This window comes from Antennarius striatus, chromosome 20 (genome assembly GCF_040054535.1).
Source record: "Antennarius striatus isolate MH-2024 chromosome 20, ASM4005453v1, whole genome shotgun sequence".
In the NCBI taxonomy this organism is placed as follows: Eukaryota; Metazoa; Chordata; class Actinopteri; order Lophiiformes; family Antennariidae; genus Antennarius; species Antennarius striatus.
Genome location: NC_090795.1, coordinates 17518967 through 17538233, shown reverse-complemented (window position 1 = coordinate 17538233; position 19267 = coordinate 17518967). Strand labels below are relative to the sequence as shown.

Here is a 19267-nt window from a genome sequence, read left to right as displayed (position 1 = left end):
TTGTATGACTTCTACTATTTATAGTCCGTTTCCTCACAGCCACACATCATAATAACACACTGCAACGAAGTTCATAAAAGTGTGTCAATCATCCTAAAATGATCGCAGGGAATGCTGAATGACTTCACCATAAAGATTTGTCTAAAAGTTACCAAACATCAGCTAAAAACAGAGCTGTAGGTCGTTTATGTTCAGGATTCAGGCACAAATCGAGGTCCATATTATGACCTGGTTCCACATAATTCACGTAATCTGGTGTGCAATCACTCATTTCATCTTAATTTTTCCCTCCTCTCCGTTTATGTACAAAACCTCCTGATTCCTTTTGAAAATCAAACAGTTTAATTGCCCTGAGTTTTGTTACTCCTATGAGACAACCTGATCATTTCCTCACATTACCATTTATTTTTTAGAGATTACCACTTGCTAATGATTCATACTTTGTCTGGATTTCTTAATTAATTCTTTAAATGCACAGTTTACATAAATAGATTGAATAAACATGACTATAAATGCTAAGGTAATTTGGATGAGTTTAGGTTTAGCTCCCATGCAGCTTAAAGTTCTATACTGAATGTTCACTGAAACAGTAAACATTAAAGTTGAAGCACGTCATCATTACGTCCACGTAGCTCAGGAAGAATTGCGTATGAAAAACCAACCCTGACCAGTCCTAGAGGAGTTTACTGTGACACCAGCCTGTAGACGTGATTCTGGTGTGTCGACTGATGCACACTGAAACACAGACGGCAATTATGCTCATCCAGACAGAACAACGGGTTCAGCAAGTTGGAACTAGACAGTACCTACAGGCGTCAAGCCAAGGAGTGTTGGTAATCTCAGCTCCAACTATTTTTAGGGTGGTAATGAGTGTCAGTGTACACAAAACGCAAACACACCTTGATTTGGGCGCCTTAATTACTTCATTAGAAGTTGTGTTTATGTACCGTCAAGTGTTCACATGTTTCAGCAGCGCATTGTTGGTCAAAACAAGTCTGACTTTTTTCAAGAAAAAGTTAGTTATACCTGCAGTGATTTAAAGTAATGGGCATCTAATACAAGAGGAACACGTACAGGATTACCTCAAGATACAATTTAATCCGTTCCGTGACTGAACTCTTAATCATACACATCTCACCTTTTAAAATAACTGATGATGTTTAATCCCTTCCAAATCCCCTAAATTCTGATGTCGTATCCATCCGCCAACACAAGGTAAAGAACGAGATCTGGTCTCACTGATGTTGTATCCATCCGCCAACACGTGGTAAAGAACGAGATCCGGTCTCATTGATGTTGTATCCACCCGCCAACACATAGTAAAGAACGTGATACGGTCTCATTGATGTTGTATCCATCCGCCAACACGTGGTAAAGTACGAGATCCGGACTCACCGATGTATCCATCTGCCAACACATGGTGAAGAACGAGATACGGTCGCATTGATGTTGTATCCGTCCACCAACACACGGTAAAGAACGAGATACGGTGTAATTGATGTTGTATCCATCCACCAACGCGCGGTAAAGAATGAGATCCGGCCGCGCTGATGTCGTATCCATCCGCCAACGTGCGGTAAAGAACTAGATCTGGTCTCGCTGATGTTGTATCCATCCACCAACACATGGTAAAGAGTGAGATACGGTCTCACTGATGTCGTATGTAGCGGTGGTGTCCTGAACACAATTTATACGTAACATAAATATGGACAGATTGACGGCTCGTATCTTAATAAACTTGTATGCGGAGCAGCTCACGTCTGGAGGAACTAGTGTGCAACACGTTTTAACAGTGGATAAAAAAACAGCAATCTCAATGTTAAAAAGCACACCTGAGGAAGAAACTCCAGGCAGGACCCAGACTCTTTTGGGCGGCCATCCGCCTCGACCGGTTGGATGGAAAAGGAATCAAAGGAAGACAAGAACAGCATCAGAGAGAGAGACAGAGAGAGAGTGAGACAGGCCAGATAGAGACAGTATCAATATGGTTAAGGTTGATAGAGTCAAGGCACAATTACAGCTGTGTGGATGACTGTATGGAGGAAGGAGGGAGAAAGGAAGCAGGACCCCAGCCGATGGATAGTTGAGGGGTGATACTGGTGGGATTGGAGGATAAGGTGCACAGCACATGGAGAGATGGGGGTGATACTGGTGGGCTCGGAGGTGAAGGTCCACAGAGGAAGGGCTACGGCGGCTGGGCGGATGAGGGGTGGAGCAGTAAGATGACACCAAGGAAGAGAGGCAGCAGGACCCCAGTCGATGGTTAGGTGAGGGGTGATACTGGTGGATGGGAGGTGCAGGTCCACACCAGATGGTCCACAGCGGATGGGTGGATGAGGGGTGGATCAGTATGGTGGCGCGGAGGAAAAAGGAAGCCGGACCCCAGCCGATAATTAGGTTAGGGGTGGTACTGGTGGGATGGGAAGAGCAGGTCCATAGCAGATGGGTGGATGAGGGGTGAACCTGAGAAAAACCTGTGAGTACATAGAGCACAGAGACTCCAGGGAAGAAGTTGAGTTAGTAGGGTGTGATTGGAGACTTGGAGAGTGAGATCAGAGAGGAGGAGGAGTAACAGGGATGGTTGGAGAGAAGGGGGAGGAGAGAGGAACTCAGTGAGTCTGGATGTTGAGTCTCCAGCAGTGTAGGTCTATATGAAAATAAATGTAGTAACATAAGTTGCCTTAATTGTAAAATTTATGAAAAAGAAAAGTTTTAAGTCTAGTCTTAAATAGTGAGAGGGTGTCTGCCCCCCGAACTGAGGGAGGGGGGTGGTTCCACAATAGAGGGGCTTGATGGCAAAAGGCTCTAGCCCCCGTCCTACTTTTATAAATTCTAGGAACCACCAGTAGGCCAGTATGTTGAGAGCGTAATGCTCTAGATGGATTATAAGGAACTAAAAGTTCCTTCAGATAGGTCGGTGCCTGGCCACGAAGGGCTTTGTAAGTGAGGAGGAGTATTTTAAAATTTATCCTAGCTTTCACAGGAAGCCAGTGCAGAGAAGCAACACAGGAGAAATATGGTCTCTGGCACTGGTCCTGGTCAGAACCTGGTCTCTGATACTGGTCCTGGTCAGAACAGGGGCAGCAGCATTCTGAATTAGTTGAAGACTAGCGACTTTTTGGGGCAGCCTGAAAAAAGTGCGTTACAGTAATCTAGTCTGGAAGTGATGGAAGCGTGGATTAATTTCTCTGCATCACTCAGTTTTAAAATATGCCTGATTTTAGCAACGTTTCGGAGATGGAAAAAGGCGTTCTAGAAACCTGCTTAATGTGTGTGTTAAACCAGAGATCCTGATCAAAGATGACACCTAGGTTCCTTGTAGTGGTTTTGGCCTCAATCGTGATGCCATCCAAGGTTATTACATCACTGGGCACTACATCCCTAACAGTTTTTGGCCGAGCACAACAACCTCAGTTTTATCAGAATTGAGATGCAAAAAGTTATTGGTCATCCAATCTTTAATCCCTTTGATACACGCCTGTAATTTGCACAACTGGCTGACTTCGTCAGGTTTAATCGAGAGATATAATTGCGTATCATCGGCATAACAATGGAAGTTGATGGAGTGTTTCCTTATCAAATTACCCAGAGGAAGCATGTACAAGATAAACAGTATTGGACCAAGAACCGAGCCTTGAGGAACTCCATAACTAAGTGTTGACTGAGAGGAGTTGTTATTAACGTGAACAAACTGGGAACGGTCAGTTAAATAGGACTTAAACCACATCAGTGCTGATCCCTTAATACCAATTGTTTGGTCCAGTCGTGCCAGAAGAATATTGTGGTCAATTGTGTCAAACGCCGCACTGAGGTCCAAGAGAACCAGTATAGAAACAAGTCCTCTGTCTGAAGCGGTTAGAAGGTCGTTGCTAACCTTGACAAGTGCTGTTTCTGTACTATGATGTTCCCTGAAACCTGACTGGAAATTCTCGAATAAACTGTTGGATTTAAGGAAATCACAAAACTGATTAGCGACTATTTTCTCCAAGATCTTAGATAAAACCGGGAGATTTGAGATGGGTCGATAATTATTTAGAACAGTAGGGTCCAGGTTAGGTTTTTTGAGAAGTGGCTTAATTACAGCTACTTTAAAGGACCGTGGTACATATCCAGTAGATAAAGACATGTTAATTACATTAAGGAAGTGGTTGCCAAGTAAAGGTAGGGCTTCTTTGATGAGTTTAGTTGGAATTGGATCTAACAGACAGGAGGATGGTTTAGCTGAGGAGATTATTTTAATCAGCTGACTAATCTGTACTGGAGAAAAGACCTCCATAGAACCAAAGGGTTCAGGAGTCAGCTGTGTGTTTTCTAAGTGACCTAAAGAAGGACCAGAGTTTGAGGATAGGACACCATTAATTTTGTCTCTGATGAGCAGGATCTTATTGTTGAAGAAATTCATAAAATCATTGCTGTGGAGACTTGATGGAAAACTAGGCACAAATGCACTGTGGTTCTTTGTCAGTCTGGATACAGTACTGAACAAGAATCTGTGATTGTTTCTATTGTCCTCGATTAATGATGAATAATAGGCTGCTGTAGCGGAACGAAGTGCCTTCCTGTATTTATGTAAACCATCATGCCACGCAGTGCGGTATTCTTCTAATTTAGTAGAACGCCATTTCCTCTCAAGTTGTCGGGATTCTTGCTTTAATTGGTGGGTGTCAGAATTAAACCAGGGAGCTCGCATCCCCTGTTTTATAGTCTTATTTTTTGGTGGATCATTTAAATCTAAGGTTTTTCGCAGAGAGTCTGAAGTATGAATTTAGAAAATGAATTTAGAAATAATATAATCTGATAAGTTTCTAGTACAAACATTTTTTGCAGGAAGAGAATTACACAATAGCCGAATGTCAAAAGTTATCGGGCAGTGGTCAGAAAGGATAGGATTACGAGGAAAGATGACCAACTCCTCAATTTCAATCCCATAAATCAAGACTAAGTCCAGAGTATGCTCGAACTGGTGGGTAGGTTCCTGTACACACTGACTAAAGCCTATGGAGTCTAGTAATGACATAAATGCCCTACTGAGGCCATCATTACTGTCATCCACGTGAATATTGAAATCACCAACAATTATGACCTCATCAGTTTTAAGAATTAAACTAGTTAAGAAATCGGCAAATTAGGAAAGAAAGTCACTGTATGGACCAGGAGGACAATAGATGATGACAAATAATAGGGGCTGAAGAAGTTTCTGGATTGGGATAGGCTCAGACTAAGACTTTCAAATGAATTAAAGATAATTTTTGGTTTAGGGCTCAATTCTAGCAAGGAATTAAAAATTGATGCAACTCCACCACCTCTGCCTGAGACTCGAGGGATCTGATAATTTAGATGACTCGGAGGAGTAGCTTCATTTAGGGAAAAATACTCATCCTCACTTAGCCAGGTTTCCGTTAAACAGAATAAATCTATTTGATAATCTGCTATAATGTCATTGATTAAAACAGCTTTTGAAGACAGAGATCTAATATTTAGGAGACCACATTTTATTGTTTTGTACTCCGGAGCTGTTGAAGTCCTGGTAAATTTGGGTGTCCAGCTTTGCTTTCCTGGACTTGAAATGACTTGAATTTGCATGAATTAACTTTAAATGGTCGAGGGACAGACAGTCTCAATGGTGTGTACAGTGGGTGACAATACAGTAGGTGAAAGTGTAGTGGGTAACATTACAGTGGGTAACATTACAGTGGGTGAAGGTACAGTGGGTGACTGATCTAGGAGTGCAGAGACTTGTTTAAGACTGCGACTCTGCATCCCGGTCTCAACTCTGGGTCATGGTTTTGGGGCAGAAATAAACTTGGTCAGATTTTTTGACAGGAGAGCAGCGCCATTCCAAGTGAGATGTATGCCGTCTCTCCTGATGAGACCGGGTTTTCCCCAAGAAGTCCGCCAATTATCAACATGCAGTAAAGAACGAGATACGGTCTCACTGATGGTGTATCAATCCACCAACACGTGGTAAAGAACGAGATACGGTCTCACTGATGTTGTATCCATCCACCAACACGTGGTAAAGAACTAGATACGGTCTCGCTGATGTTGTACCCATCCACTAACACGTGGTAAAGAACGAGATACGGTCTCACTGATGTCGTATGTAGCGGTGGTGTCCTGAACACAATTTATACGTAACATAAATACGGACAGATTGACGGCTCGTATCTTAATAAACTTGTATGCGGAGCAGCTCACGTCTGGAGGAATTACTGTACAACACGTTTTAACAGTGGATAAAAAAACAGCAATCTCAATGTTAAAAAGCACAACTACTCATCAAGGGCAGCGTAGGCCAGCTTGGTGATGTGTTTGTGTTGTGAGTGTTCCAAAGCGTATACGGCAGTATTTTCACTTACAAGTGTGATTTGTTTCATGACTGAACTTGTGACACAACCTGCACACATATCAAATTAATCTCGCTCAATTCATTTAATTTAAATGCCATTTATGTATTCCAGGTCCCAAAAAAACACCCCTGTGTTTTAGTCATGGTGGAGTAGATTGGAGTTCTTTTGTTTGGTTGCTGTAGTTTGTTGTAAACTGTTGCTGAATAACTTAACTTACTCGATACCTTGTGAAGGTTCCGGTTTATCCGGTTTATTGCTGCAATTTTAAAAAATAGTTTCACATTCACTTAATCTTCACTGATTTCTGCCTTTTTCCTGACTTTTATCTACTCATAACTTGGATTTGGATTTTTCAACTCAAAGCTAAAACATTGAAGCGATAACTCGGAACACAGAAGTGTAAGTTTGTGTACTGATGTGATTCTGATACTACAGGTACTGAAAAAATTATGTTATTTCTATAATGCATATACAAATATTTGCAGTAATGATTAAAAAGTTGACATGAAACATATTTATAGAAGTTATTAATTTTTAAGAGATCTTTAGTGAAACAGCATTGATTCCCACATCTTCTCTACATTTTAATACCTGTTGTCCACTTTTTATGTATCAAGTAGTGTGTAGAGCAGTCAGACCTGTGTGTGTGTGTGTGTGTGTGTGTGTGTGTGTGTGTGTGTGTGTGTGTGTGTGTGTGTGTGTGTGTGTGTGTGTGTGTGTGTGTGTGTGTGTGTGTGTGTGTGTGTGTGTGTGTGTGTGTGTGTGTGTGTGTGTGTGTGTGTGTCAGCTCTGGCCTGTTTCCCTCTGTTGTACAAATTGGCACTGACAACTGAAACGTTCCCATGTGAGCATGTGTTATTAAACGTCGTCAAAAATTATTGATAAATTTCAACACCAGTCTCCGGTTCTCGAGTGTCAGTGTGTGCGTTTTTTAGTTACCTCACCAGTTAAGTAATAATCATAATGAAAATGAATAATGTGGCTGAAAAGCTTTTAAATAAGAAATCAGCTTCAGCTGCTGAAGCAGACCGTGTTAGACTGAAGAGTGCGTTGCAGATTGCTCCGGTGCAGACTCGGCAGTAATCCACCCGATGAATGATGGGACTGGAATGTTGTGACTGCACGACAGGAAGTTCCATAGATGGAGCCCGAGCGTCTCTCCAGACAGACGTAGTGAGAAACCGAGACGCTCCATGATGTGTTGAGTCACTCAGACCAGATGCTGTATACAGCCAAAGAATTAGGATCAACTCCACAGGAACACGTCCAGACTGAGGGCCCATGTGGCCCTCCAGGGGGCACCAGAGACCAACTCTTTTGTTTTGGAGCATTTTCCACTGGAATTTTTTATCATCATTTAATTTATATACCAGAGATCATGTTACCTCCAGAAAGTAGTGCATCCCTGGGATGCGCTTCAGGAAAAATTAGTGCATCCCAACATGATGTTTATGCATCCCAAAAGTAACAACAGAATATATGGTAGAAGCGACGCAAGGATTGAGTTTTTGTCAATATAACAATGTAAACACTAAACAGACTGTTAATTTAAATGATTTTATTAATAACGACATCACAACTATTTAAAAATAAAAAAGAATAAAAATATATATTAGATTGATCAAAATGTTAAAGCCTGGTAGTTAAAAAACAGTTTTAGAAATAAAGGAAGATGTAAGAGTTTGTTTTTTTGTTTTTTCACGTTTTCTTTTCTCTCAATAGTTTTCTTTGTCTTTAATTCATATTTTCTCCTGTGGACACTGAACCAAGCTGACAGAACCGTCACACACATTTAGTAATATCTGTAGTAATATATGTAGTAATATCTGTGAAATATCTGTAATATTATCTGCAGTAATATCTGTAGTAACATCTGTAGAAATATCTGTGAAATATCTGTAATATTATCTGCAGTAACATCTGTAGTAACATCTGTAGTAATATCTGTCTCTTTTTCTTTATTAACTTTTGATCGTTTTTTATTAAAGAAGACTCTCATTGTCACATGGTTTTTCTCAAACTTTTCTTTTCTTTTTCAGAGGCTTGGTGATAATCAATCACCCTTTATTAGTCTATCTCTTAATCCCACCAACAGACGTTCCAAAGCGTTTTAACAGACAGACAAACCCAACAGGACTCTTCTTGTTCTCTGGAGGGTCTAACTAACTCCTCTCTCACTGCAGCGTTAAAACCAGCAGACCTGTTGCTGATTGGTCGATTTTAATCAGGTAGAATCACACAGGTGAGTCTCCTGAGGAGAAACTCACACGTGATCAAAACATAATAGGGATTTCCAGGTTTGAAATTTACGTGCAGAAATGGAAAAACTGAATATTTGTGTTGAATGAAGTGCTTTTAAAGCCTGCGTCACAGGAACACACACTGTCTGACGATTGTGCGTCTCTGTCAAAAAATGTGCGTTGAAGACACAAGGACGCACGCAAACGAGAACGCTGATATACTCAGAGCAAACAGATCATAGAGCAGAGCAGTCAGGTTTAATGTGTGTTTAACAACACACAGACTAAATGTTTGAGTCTGACTTCAATCACAGTGTTCACGCTTTATCATAAAGGTCAAACTGAAGTCACATAAAGGTCAAACTGAAGTCAAGCCAGGACTCTCTTCCATCATATTTTCTTGATCATAAATGTAATTTACTGAGCGATGGCATGACTGAAGCATTATTTCACAAACCCAAAGCCGTTCAGATGGTGTGAGGAGCACTGATGAGAAAACTCTGTCACTACCTGTTAGTTCGTGTTTTATTCATTATTGACGGGGTCGTCCTCCTGCAGGAGACAAATGATGTGTTGTTGGGTCTCCTGGGGATAATTGGTGCTCAGGTGTAAGTACGAAACTGTATTTTGGGCTCAGGTTTCTGCCTGGAAGCATTAATATTTTTTTGACCACTGAACTTAATGTTAATGTTTTGATATTTGATGTTAACTATTGGTTGAATTACCTGAGAGACTTAATGGAAATAAAACAGACTAATCCAACAGAAAGGGACGTGTCGAGAGGTTTAATGCGCAATGTGCACTGTATACACATACATATATATGTTTATACATATATGCACACACACTCTTGACTGTCTCAAAGCCTGTGGAAGCTGTAGCGTCTCCAGAGCAGCTTGTGTTTCCTGTGATGTCATCACTGGTGTTCTAATGAGGTCAGCTGACCTCCTGTCGTCTCTCCTCCACAGGCACTGCGGGTGATGGCGAAGATAATGAGAGAGTGTTGGTATGCCAACAGCGCTGCCCGGCTCACCGCCCTCCGAATCAAGAAAACCTTGTCTCAACTCAGCCAACAGGAGGGAATCAAGATGTAGAAACCACCAAACTCAGACACACACACACACACACACACACACACACACACACACACACACACACACACACACACACACACACACACACACACACACACACACACACACCTCTGACTGGCATCCATATCAGCAGCAGCGCAGCATTTTTATGTTTCACCCCTCAGTTTACTGGGAAGTGAAGACTTATTTCCCCTCGTGCTTTTTTTATATCTCATTCTGATGGTTGACGAGACGAGTCGTTCACCTGAACCCGAGGAGGCGTGTGTGAATGTGTGGCGCTGGGCCGACAAACACACGGGATGGATGGACGGACGGGTGAGACAGAGGACGGACAGATGAGAGATGGTTGTGCCTGAATAGAAGAGACATTACAGGAAGCCTCCGCTCATTACCTTCCATCTTCTCTCATGATATTCGCTGCATGAAGTTTCTGAAAGACCCATCAGGGCACCTGGTTTACATGCAAGTCCTGCTTCCGTGTCCCATCACACCCGAGCTCAGACCCCTTCAGGGTAACCAAACGCAGTAGATCATTCTGGGGCCTCTCATCTCCATCATCACCCCGTTATCTGTAGATTAATGTTTCATCTGAGTGAAGCTATTCTTGAGTAGGGCTGCAAGTTCCTCACGTACGTCTTTAGATGATAATATAACCAGTGGATTATATTCAAATGATGATGGATGTGACATTACACACAGCAGCAGCCCCAACGTGTTGATGTCAGCTTAGGTCTGCTCAGACGTCACCGAACAAACGATCTGAAGGAGAAAACTCCTTTAGCAGATGTAGAAATTGAATTTCCACTTAATTTGTGTTGTTTCAAAGAAGAAGTTTTCTGAATTAAAGGATGCGCAGCAACTCGTCAGAAAGGTGGAGGCAGGTTTAGAAAGTGATTTTCATGATTCAAGCAAAGTTGTGGTTCTGTCTGGACAGTCTCTGAAGACCAGATTTACATTTTCAGGATCTAAGACCGCTCTTAAAAAATTCACGCCTTGAGTTGAGTCCAATGATTTCAAAGTGAAACATTTCACCTCTTGTGATTGAAGTGGTGGTGACATGTTTTGTTTGTCAAACTCTTTGTTGAGGACGTTTCCTCCCGTCGCCTGAAGTACTTCCTGCTGTGGTGACGTGAGGCGGCTTGCAGCCCTACTCTAGAACCGTGTTATAGTATCACTGAGACCCGGGTCCAGATGATGGTGTGGTCTGTTGCCCCACCCCTCCCCTCATGGGGCGGTACGTTGTGCCATCTCTGCCACCGTTTTGCACCTGTTGTTCGGTCTGTTACTGTCGTGTTTCCGCGTCTCCCTCCGTGTTGGACCGGTCACTTTAAGTTATTGTGTTTTCTGATTTTACGTTCTGGTGGCAGGGGATCTTCTTCTTTTCTTTTTTTTTGCAAAACTAAACTGGACATGATGACCTCATTCATGAACATGCTGCAACATATGCAATATACAATAGATAAACGAGTCTATTTTCTATACTCTGCTCTGCTAAACCACAAACAGCAAGAACAACGACACTCAGCTGCCACCATGCCTTTCAAGCCAGCTGTTACCGGGAAGTGCCAGTGCTTTAAAAACCCAACTCCTCTCATGTCGGCTGCCGTTGAGAGTGTGTACGCAGCTCCGAGTGTGTCGGACGACGGCGACACCTGAGCAAGCTCGTACTATGCACACCCAAGACATACGTATGGAACAGAAGGGGGCACACGCTGCGCCTCGCCACACCCGCAACCCGGCCGACTCTCTGGTGCCATTTCGTCAAACAGCCGACCACCTCAGCTACGACTCATCCGACTGCTTCGTCCTCCTGGGAACTGAGCTCCAGCACCTCAAACTGTTTCATTGGAGAACATGATGCCACAAACGCTCTCAGCAGCTTTCGAAAAAAAAAAAAAAAAAAAGAGACACAAAGACTTTGTAAGCGTCGGTTTTTCGTTTCCCTATAAGTGTAAAACCCTTGGATTTCTGATTTGTGTTCATTTTAAATGTGTGCCGCTGACAGCGCCGCAGCGCTCCGTAGGATAATCAACAAAAATGAGGTACTTTCATTTAAATATGTCCAGCAGATATCTACTAAGCCATAGGTTTCCAGGTGGTGTACTCTTTTCTTTTGTAGTGGCAAGGTCTTTTTCTACTAGAATGTACATTAAAGAAAAAAGATGAAAAAAACAAAAAACAAACGTAAAATAGATGAGTTTAGCAAGCCTTAAGGGACCAACACATAAGAGTCAGGAGCCACTCTTATTATTATTGGTGTTAAATTTTGTTTGTATTTTTTAATGATATACATAAATATCATATAATTATTCGATCTAAATGAAAATATATATGTAGCACCTGATTTAATAGTGTGTTTCCATCAAGTATTTGTCGTGTTGCCAAAATTGCCACACATTTAATCCCTGTTTGATTTATTGTTACAGATCTGCTTGTCCTCTGTTCACACAGCAGGAAGAGAATCGCTGTGATTTGGTTCATTTTACACGCAAACGTGTCTGCAGAGGCCGACAGAAACAAATCCAGTGATTCGCTCCAAACGACTTTCAAACAGTGTTCATTGTTCAGCAATAAGTGCACTTCAGAACCACTGCAGGGTTTACATGTGTGGCGTAGGATGTCCGTCAGTCCGTCTGTCTCCATCGCTTTTATCATGGATACGTAATGTATTGATGCTGCTGCTTGTTCTTGAGGTGAGAGCTACAGTTGGATGTAACTATCCTCAGAATATCCGCGTGCCATGTCGCTTTGACCTGAACCCAGACCTTCATCATTTAGGTGGTAATCTTCTCTGAGGCGTGTTGGAGAGCTGCTGTCAGCCACCAGTCGATCTGCTGTAGTTTTGCTGTTCACTGATGAGTTTTGACGCAGGGTTCGGTTCGATCAGAAGCCTGCAGCGGCCATCAGTTGAAAACCTCGTGGCCAATCCATCGAGCTCAGAGGAGCGTCTTCTCACTTGTAAGATTTTTCTCCACTTTAAGATTAACAAGAGCCAACGAAGGATTATGATTTTGAGGTACTGATAAATTGAATGGTGCTTGTTCTTGAGGGAAAAACCTTGATCTCCTCATAGCAACTGATCATGTAACAGATAAATTATTTTGATGACAGTATTTACTGCACTATAAGGCGCACTGGACTACAAGGCCCATCTTAAATTAATGACCTAAAACGCTTTTCATGTATAAGGCGCACTGGATTATAAGGCGCACTGTCAGTTTTTGAGGAAGTTAAAGGATTTAGGTGCGCCTGATAGTGTGGAAAATACTGTGTGAAGATATCCAAACGGCACCTCCACAAAATGTGACTTTACTCCCCAGATGATGTGACAGTAGTTCTGCTCAGAGGAAGTGGAGCTGCTGCTTGTTAGCTGGCTGTAATGTTTATTGACTGTTCCTGGTTCATGAAATGTCTTGCCAATGTCAAAAAAAAAGACTGCTCCAGGTCTAACTGAAGCAAACCGTTTGTTTTTCCCATCTGGTGACTCAGAAACGGCCGCTGACGGCCTCCACTTTATGTTCCTGATGAAAGCCGGCGTGTCCAGAGTAAAGTCAAGTTCAGACGTCTGGAAGCAACGGCAAACAGTCTCTGTTGTTCAACACATAGCATTCAAACTGCTCGTCTGCGAATTCATACGAGCTGGTAGATTTCTGAGGACTGACGTGAGCGAATTTCACAAATAGAATAACTTTACAGTTTCAGCAGAAACTTTACAAAACATTTTAAATGTGACAAATCCATTTTCATAAACATTACATAATCAGTTGCTACAGGCTTAATTCCATGTTTGCTGTCCTTTGTTTCGAAAACAAGTTTGATGAATAGCGGACAATTTGTGATGTACTCAACCATACAGTTCCACTGTTGTTCTTGTGAATGAAGTATTTTTTAATTTGTACAGAGTGGTCCACAGTGGCAGAAAAGCCTTGTAAATATGTTTTGGAGTAAACAAAAGAAGAGCGATCCTGATATTTGAAGACGTGGATATTGCTGCTATGTGGGAGACATAAAGGGTCACAGACTATGCTGAATTTAATGTTAGATGTGTAAAAAATGGTCCAAATCTCAATGCCCCTTTAAGTGACACCTGGCTGGCCCTGCTGGGCCTTTGGATGGGATTGAGACTGTCAAACACATGTAGTTCATTAGCTGTGTCATTCTCTGGGACATTAGCAACCTCTGGTATGCCTCTTGTAAGACAAATATCATTCTGTCTTAACCACCAGCAGCCTTGTATTTTCTGTTCTTGAAACCCAAGATGACTTGAGTGTGTAAAGGCCTTCAGTTCTTGCATCCAACTGTTCTCTCTTGGGATCTTTAGAGCCGTCTTTCTGTCCTTGATTCTTTCTTGCCTTATCTTGTCGCTCTGTGTTCTGATTGACCTAAAAAGACGTCTCCTAGCTACAAAGAACCAAACCTGCTACCTGCTACTCACAGCTCCACACCAACGGGAATGAACCGACGTCCAGCTCTGCCCATTCATCTGTCTCAGAGCTCGGATGTCAATGCTGGGCGATGTTGGACTCAAATCAGCTGGACAGACATTAACACGCTTTTGAACATTGTTGGGGCAGTTCACTAACTGAACCGGAGAGTTTGTCTTTTTTGTTTCTCATTCTCAAAGCCTGGTGCCTTCATCACTCATAACGCAAACCCAGTCACAGACTGGTCGTTCAGAAGTGTGTGTTTTATGCTGTAGCAGCCGACGCGTCATGGAGCTGCTATCCTCAGATAGACTGAGACGATGGCTGACTCCACGTCAGGAGAGTGTTCTCAAAGGGCGTCTTTGAGGACGTTCAGCTCCATGAGGAGACACTCTAAGGTTGCTCACACACTAAATCTCATGCCTCCACATTCACATTGAGGGTTGCTCATTGAAGCTGCAGCGTTGCTGGAGTCTCTGACACCTTGAGGAATGAAGTTGAGAAGATTCGTTGTGCTGGGGTGGGCAGTCACCTGACCTGGTAATTGACCCTTCATCTTTCGTAAACATGTTAAGGGAATAGTGTTTGCAAACGTGTTATGGATGGACACCAGTTAAGTGATAGTCTTCTCCCAGCGGTGCCGTCGTGTTGTGTAACGCTGTAGTTTTTGGAAATGGGTACCGCTGGAGAGGTTCCCCCTAAAAAACAACAGACTGCGTTTTGGACAAAACATGTCGGAATTGTCCCACAAGTCTCAGTGTTGAAGCTGGAACGTGACACTAAACCCCGCGCCTGTTGTCACCTTTGTCACCTCTTGATAATGGTCTGCTCAGGCCACCTCTGATGAGAGCCATATTTAGCAGCTCTACTCTCAGCGTGGTTGTACTTCATGCCGTACAAGCTAGTCTGTTTGGGAAGCTCAAGGCGTAGTGGACCGAGCTACTGACGCCCGTTTTCTTTTTTAATATGTCGGTCTGTGGGTCATAAAGATTTTCCTGTTCTTTAAAGGATCGAAACCAGTAAATTCTACTTGTCTGTCGTCTGTGAGCTCTTGGCTTTGGTGACTCACCATCTTTTAACATTCTGTTACCAGGTGCACCTCCTGTTGAGATTGCAACCTTCTTTTAATTCTTTAGCTCAGTTTCAAACGGCTGAAACTGGCCAGTTGAAAGTTGTGAGAGCGGCGATGTGGCCGAACCATTTTGTGACTCAAACCCGATAAATTAGATTCTATTAGGTTGGTTAGGTCTGGTCTAATATGCAGCCTTTTGGTGCCATTCTTTTTTACGCCAAGAAAGGTACAACTCAAGGCATTTTCTCTGCTCCATATGCATAGATGGAGGGCTAAAACAGGCAGGAAACAGGAACTATGCCAGCAACTCAATCGCGTCAAACCGCGCACTGAGACTTTCCCACAGCTGTGAATGTATCGGTCCAAACAATGTGAGCACAACCTGCGTAACTCAGCCTAAAGTTCTTGGCAGCAGCTTTGTGAGGATGTAAACATCCGCCACTTGAGTCTGTTTCTATCTGTCCTTCTCTCGTTATGCAAAGTCTGGGCAAATTCTGATCTGCCTGCTCAGTCCCTTGGATCACACAGGTTGAATCACCTATCTATGCTAGCATGATCCACACACTGTGATTAGGAACGTGTCGAGGGGTCAACGGATTATCACATTCTCCCTTCACAGTTGCCTTCCATCATCTCAGAGACCTGTCGCGACTGCGTGAAGGTTGACGTGAGGAGTTTGGGTCACTAAAAGGTTCCGACTGAACATTTTTCCTCTGGTTCGATGCTGCAGTGAGGCCTTTGGTGGCAACAAGGGTAGCAGAAAGCTTTATCATGTTTTATTTGGTGCCTAAGTTTGACAAGACGTCTTTCACTTTTCACCTCAAATGACAAGACTGCATGTGATTGTGTCTGCATCGATGTCTGCTTTTTTGATGCCATGCAAAAGCTGAGAAGTATCTTAAAAAGCATAATTAACATGTTAAAATGGTCACTTAATCAAAAAGAAAATACCTCCTTTTAAAGACCAATGTGTTTTACCTCACTGTAAATATATTCTCAATTTGTTTACTCCAAGTTCGCAATTTATCTTTCTCTTTTATTTCTATGAAATGTTTAAAACTGTTGAGGAGAATGATTTTTTCTTGTCATCGGTACTTTTTTTGTCAGATGGCATTGTAAGGTGTTTGTGTTGTTCCGAAGCAGTATGCTGTTCCTCTTCTACCATGCTCCGTATTTGACCTGTCGGTTGTGTTCTATGTGAGCTGTACATTCAAAGCGCTTTACAGATGTCCAAGCCCCCTTTCAGCTCTGGTTACAAATGCCTTGTTCAGTATGTTCTTTTGTTGAATGAAAAGAAAAAATAAGTCAAGGTGGAGGTGGAGGAGGCTGGATGTGAGGGGAGGGACCCCTCAGCGGCTGTCGACCCCTCCTCACCCCATGACCCTGTTGGATTTCTAAATATATTATCTTGACTTTTTATATAGTGTGTACATATGAATGAGAGTTCAGCATAGGAACTAGAGGATTGACATGTATGTTAACTTCTAACATAGCTGGAGTAGAAAATGGTGTGAATAAAGAAACAAAGTTTCACTACATGACGTGTTGGTCTGCTCTGTGGCGTTTACTGCTCTCAGGTCATCCTCACCCTCACTTTTAGAATGAACTTCACTGGTGCACCAATGGTGCACCAGTACCCTTTGCACTTCAGACTGACTAATCAGCCCTCCAGTATCATGCATGCACTGTTCTGTCAACAATATATCAATGACAAATATCATTTTAAAAATACTAACTTACAGAACTAGCATAAACGCTTAACGTTCATTTCGGACCAAAGCTGCTTTACTGTCTCCACACAAGAAATATAACGACCAACAATACTTAGAAATTATAGATGGACAGGTATTCCTCCACCCACAAACACATTGGTTCCCAGAGGTTGTTCGTAAGCTGAATTGTTTGTACATCTTTATCCTATTATGAAAAACACATTTTTTCAGGTCTCTACACACACATAGTGGTTCACTCTAACCCAACTAAATCCTAAAATCTTGAAAACAGACGCTTCCTGCATCAACGGATTTATTAAAAAATGAAAAATCTACAGCAGATTTTGCTCGGATTTGTAACAGTTGAATTTGTGACATAACAAATTGAATGATTGATAAAGTAAATTGACCTATCCTGAGTCATATTTGATTTTCCACCCAGATATGGGTGTGGTCATCCCCAAGGGGGGGTTCGTTCCAGCTATTTAGCGGTGTGTAGTAACAACCTGGCTCAGAGCTACACACTGAAAGTTCCTCACAAACTGTTGAAGTCAGCTAGCATTTGGCTAACTAGTTAGCTCTGCTTCAGTCAGGTGTGTTGGTGTGTGTATGTCTGCCCACGTAAGGCTATCCCCAAATAAACCAGTTACACATTAATTACTAATTCAGAACAATTTTCTTTTTTTGGTTAATAAAAGCAGCTTTAGCTTTTCTAAGTGATTGGAGAGCTGCATGTATACACACACACACACACACACACACACACACACGAGAATACAAGAGAAAAACTTGGTCTTACTGGTAAAATCCCGTTTCATTAGTTTGCGTTAGCTTTGCTCCCTTATTATCTCTCATTGTTTATAACGGTTCTCGGAAAAAAACAGCTTTAATTAACTCACCAGCCAGTCTCGTTGTGTTTACACGATAAGCCACTGAGAAAGCAACTCCATGGTTAGCACCGAAAAATCAACCGATATATCATTAAAAACATGAGTGCAAAACACGAGAACAAGAGCGAAATACGTAACAGCAAAGTTACTGCTACGATACTTTGTGTATCAGTAACTTTGTTACTCGTAGCAGTAATTTTGCAACGTAAAGTTACTGCGTATCAAAGTTACTTTGCTAGCATCGGATGGATCAGACTATTCTGATCGATCCGATGCTAAAGCGCGTACGTTCACATGGCACACGTAAACAAAACACACATGAACGCGAGGGGGCAGGGACGTGTTGATAGAAGGAGCTCAGAGGGGGTAGGGGGGTGGTGACAGAGCTCGCAGACACGCCCACTAACATTGAGCATTTCAGAGTGGAAGTGATTTTAACCATATTCAATCAAAGATATTGAGGACCACGGATCACTTTGGGGCAAGACATTTCAAATACAGTCCAGTTGAACATCTGGCAGCTGAATGACATGAATTTAAAAAAAGCATAATATAGGACCTTTACATTTTAAATCTATTACCTCCATTTGAGGTCATTTAAATGTCATTACTATTCTAAATACTAAAAAACTTCTTAACTCTAACCAGGAACAATTACAGCACATAAAAACAACACATAAAACAAAAGCCAAGGCAGTCAGAGACTGCAACATCCCCTGAAGGGTAGGTCAGGCTACCCTGAACGTAGTGCCTGACAAGTGCATAGCTTTGACCTTTCAGTGTAGGTCAAAGCTATGCACTAGCTTTGACTATAGATCAAAACTAGTGCAAAGGTAGATCAAAGTATTAGCCTTGATCTATGGTCTTACAGTGGCCTTCTCCCTCGTCTTTCTATCTTATCCGGTTCCTGAGTATGCAAAAGTTGAAATTTGACCTTGACCTAGTTTTCTCAAGGTCAAGATCATCATCTAATTCTCATCCCTTTTGTGCTTTTTGTTTCATCTATCTGCAACAGCTGTGAAGATATTTGGTGGACAAAAGAACGGACAAAAGAACGGACGAACACTGACAATACATCACCGCTTTGAAGCAGGATGTAATAAAATACTGTATTACCATAATGTAACTTTAGACTGCAAACCGCGGGTCGTGGACCGGTACCAGTCCGTGGGTCAATCGGTATCGATCTACACAAGAAGAATCCAGAGCTTACGTTATTTCTGTTGAATTTTTTTACTTGATTCTGAATGATGTTTTCTTTGAAATGAGTGGATTCTCTCCTCCACATCTATCTGAGTCACTCTTGACGCTTGTTGAGATGCTTGCCTCGGTCACATGACTACCTTCTAAAAGGGGGCGCTCCTGCAGGTAATACATTACTACTAAATTGAAACTCCCGAGCTAGAAAAACCAACAAAAAACAAATGTCTTCGGAAAGTTTGTCTTCCCAGGATAGAAGAGCCAATGAGGAGACAGAAGAACTAA

At 42.2% G+C, this 19267-nt stretch overlaps 1 protein-coding gene and 1 pseudogene across 1 annotated transcript in view; one reads left to right on the top strand and one right to left on the bottom strand.

The window, feature by feature from the left end:
* tgfbr1b (transforming growth factor, beta receptor 1 b) overlaps positions 1 to 16710 on the top strand; it is a 54811-nt gene extending 38101 nt beyond the window's left edge. The window contains exon 9 of the mRNA XM_068343613.1: positions 9559 to 16710. Coding sequence (XP_068199714.1) covers positions 9559 to 9684 — 126 coding nt within the window. The 3' untranslated portion in view covers positions 9685 to 16710. The remainder of the gene's footprint in view (positions 1 to 9558) is intronic.
* Positions 4859 to 7045, bottom strand: LOC137614089 (uncharacterized; annotated as a pseudogene).
* Positions 16711 to 19267: the final 2557 nt, after the last annotated feature.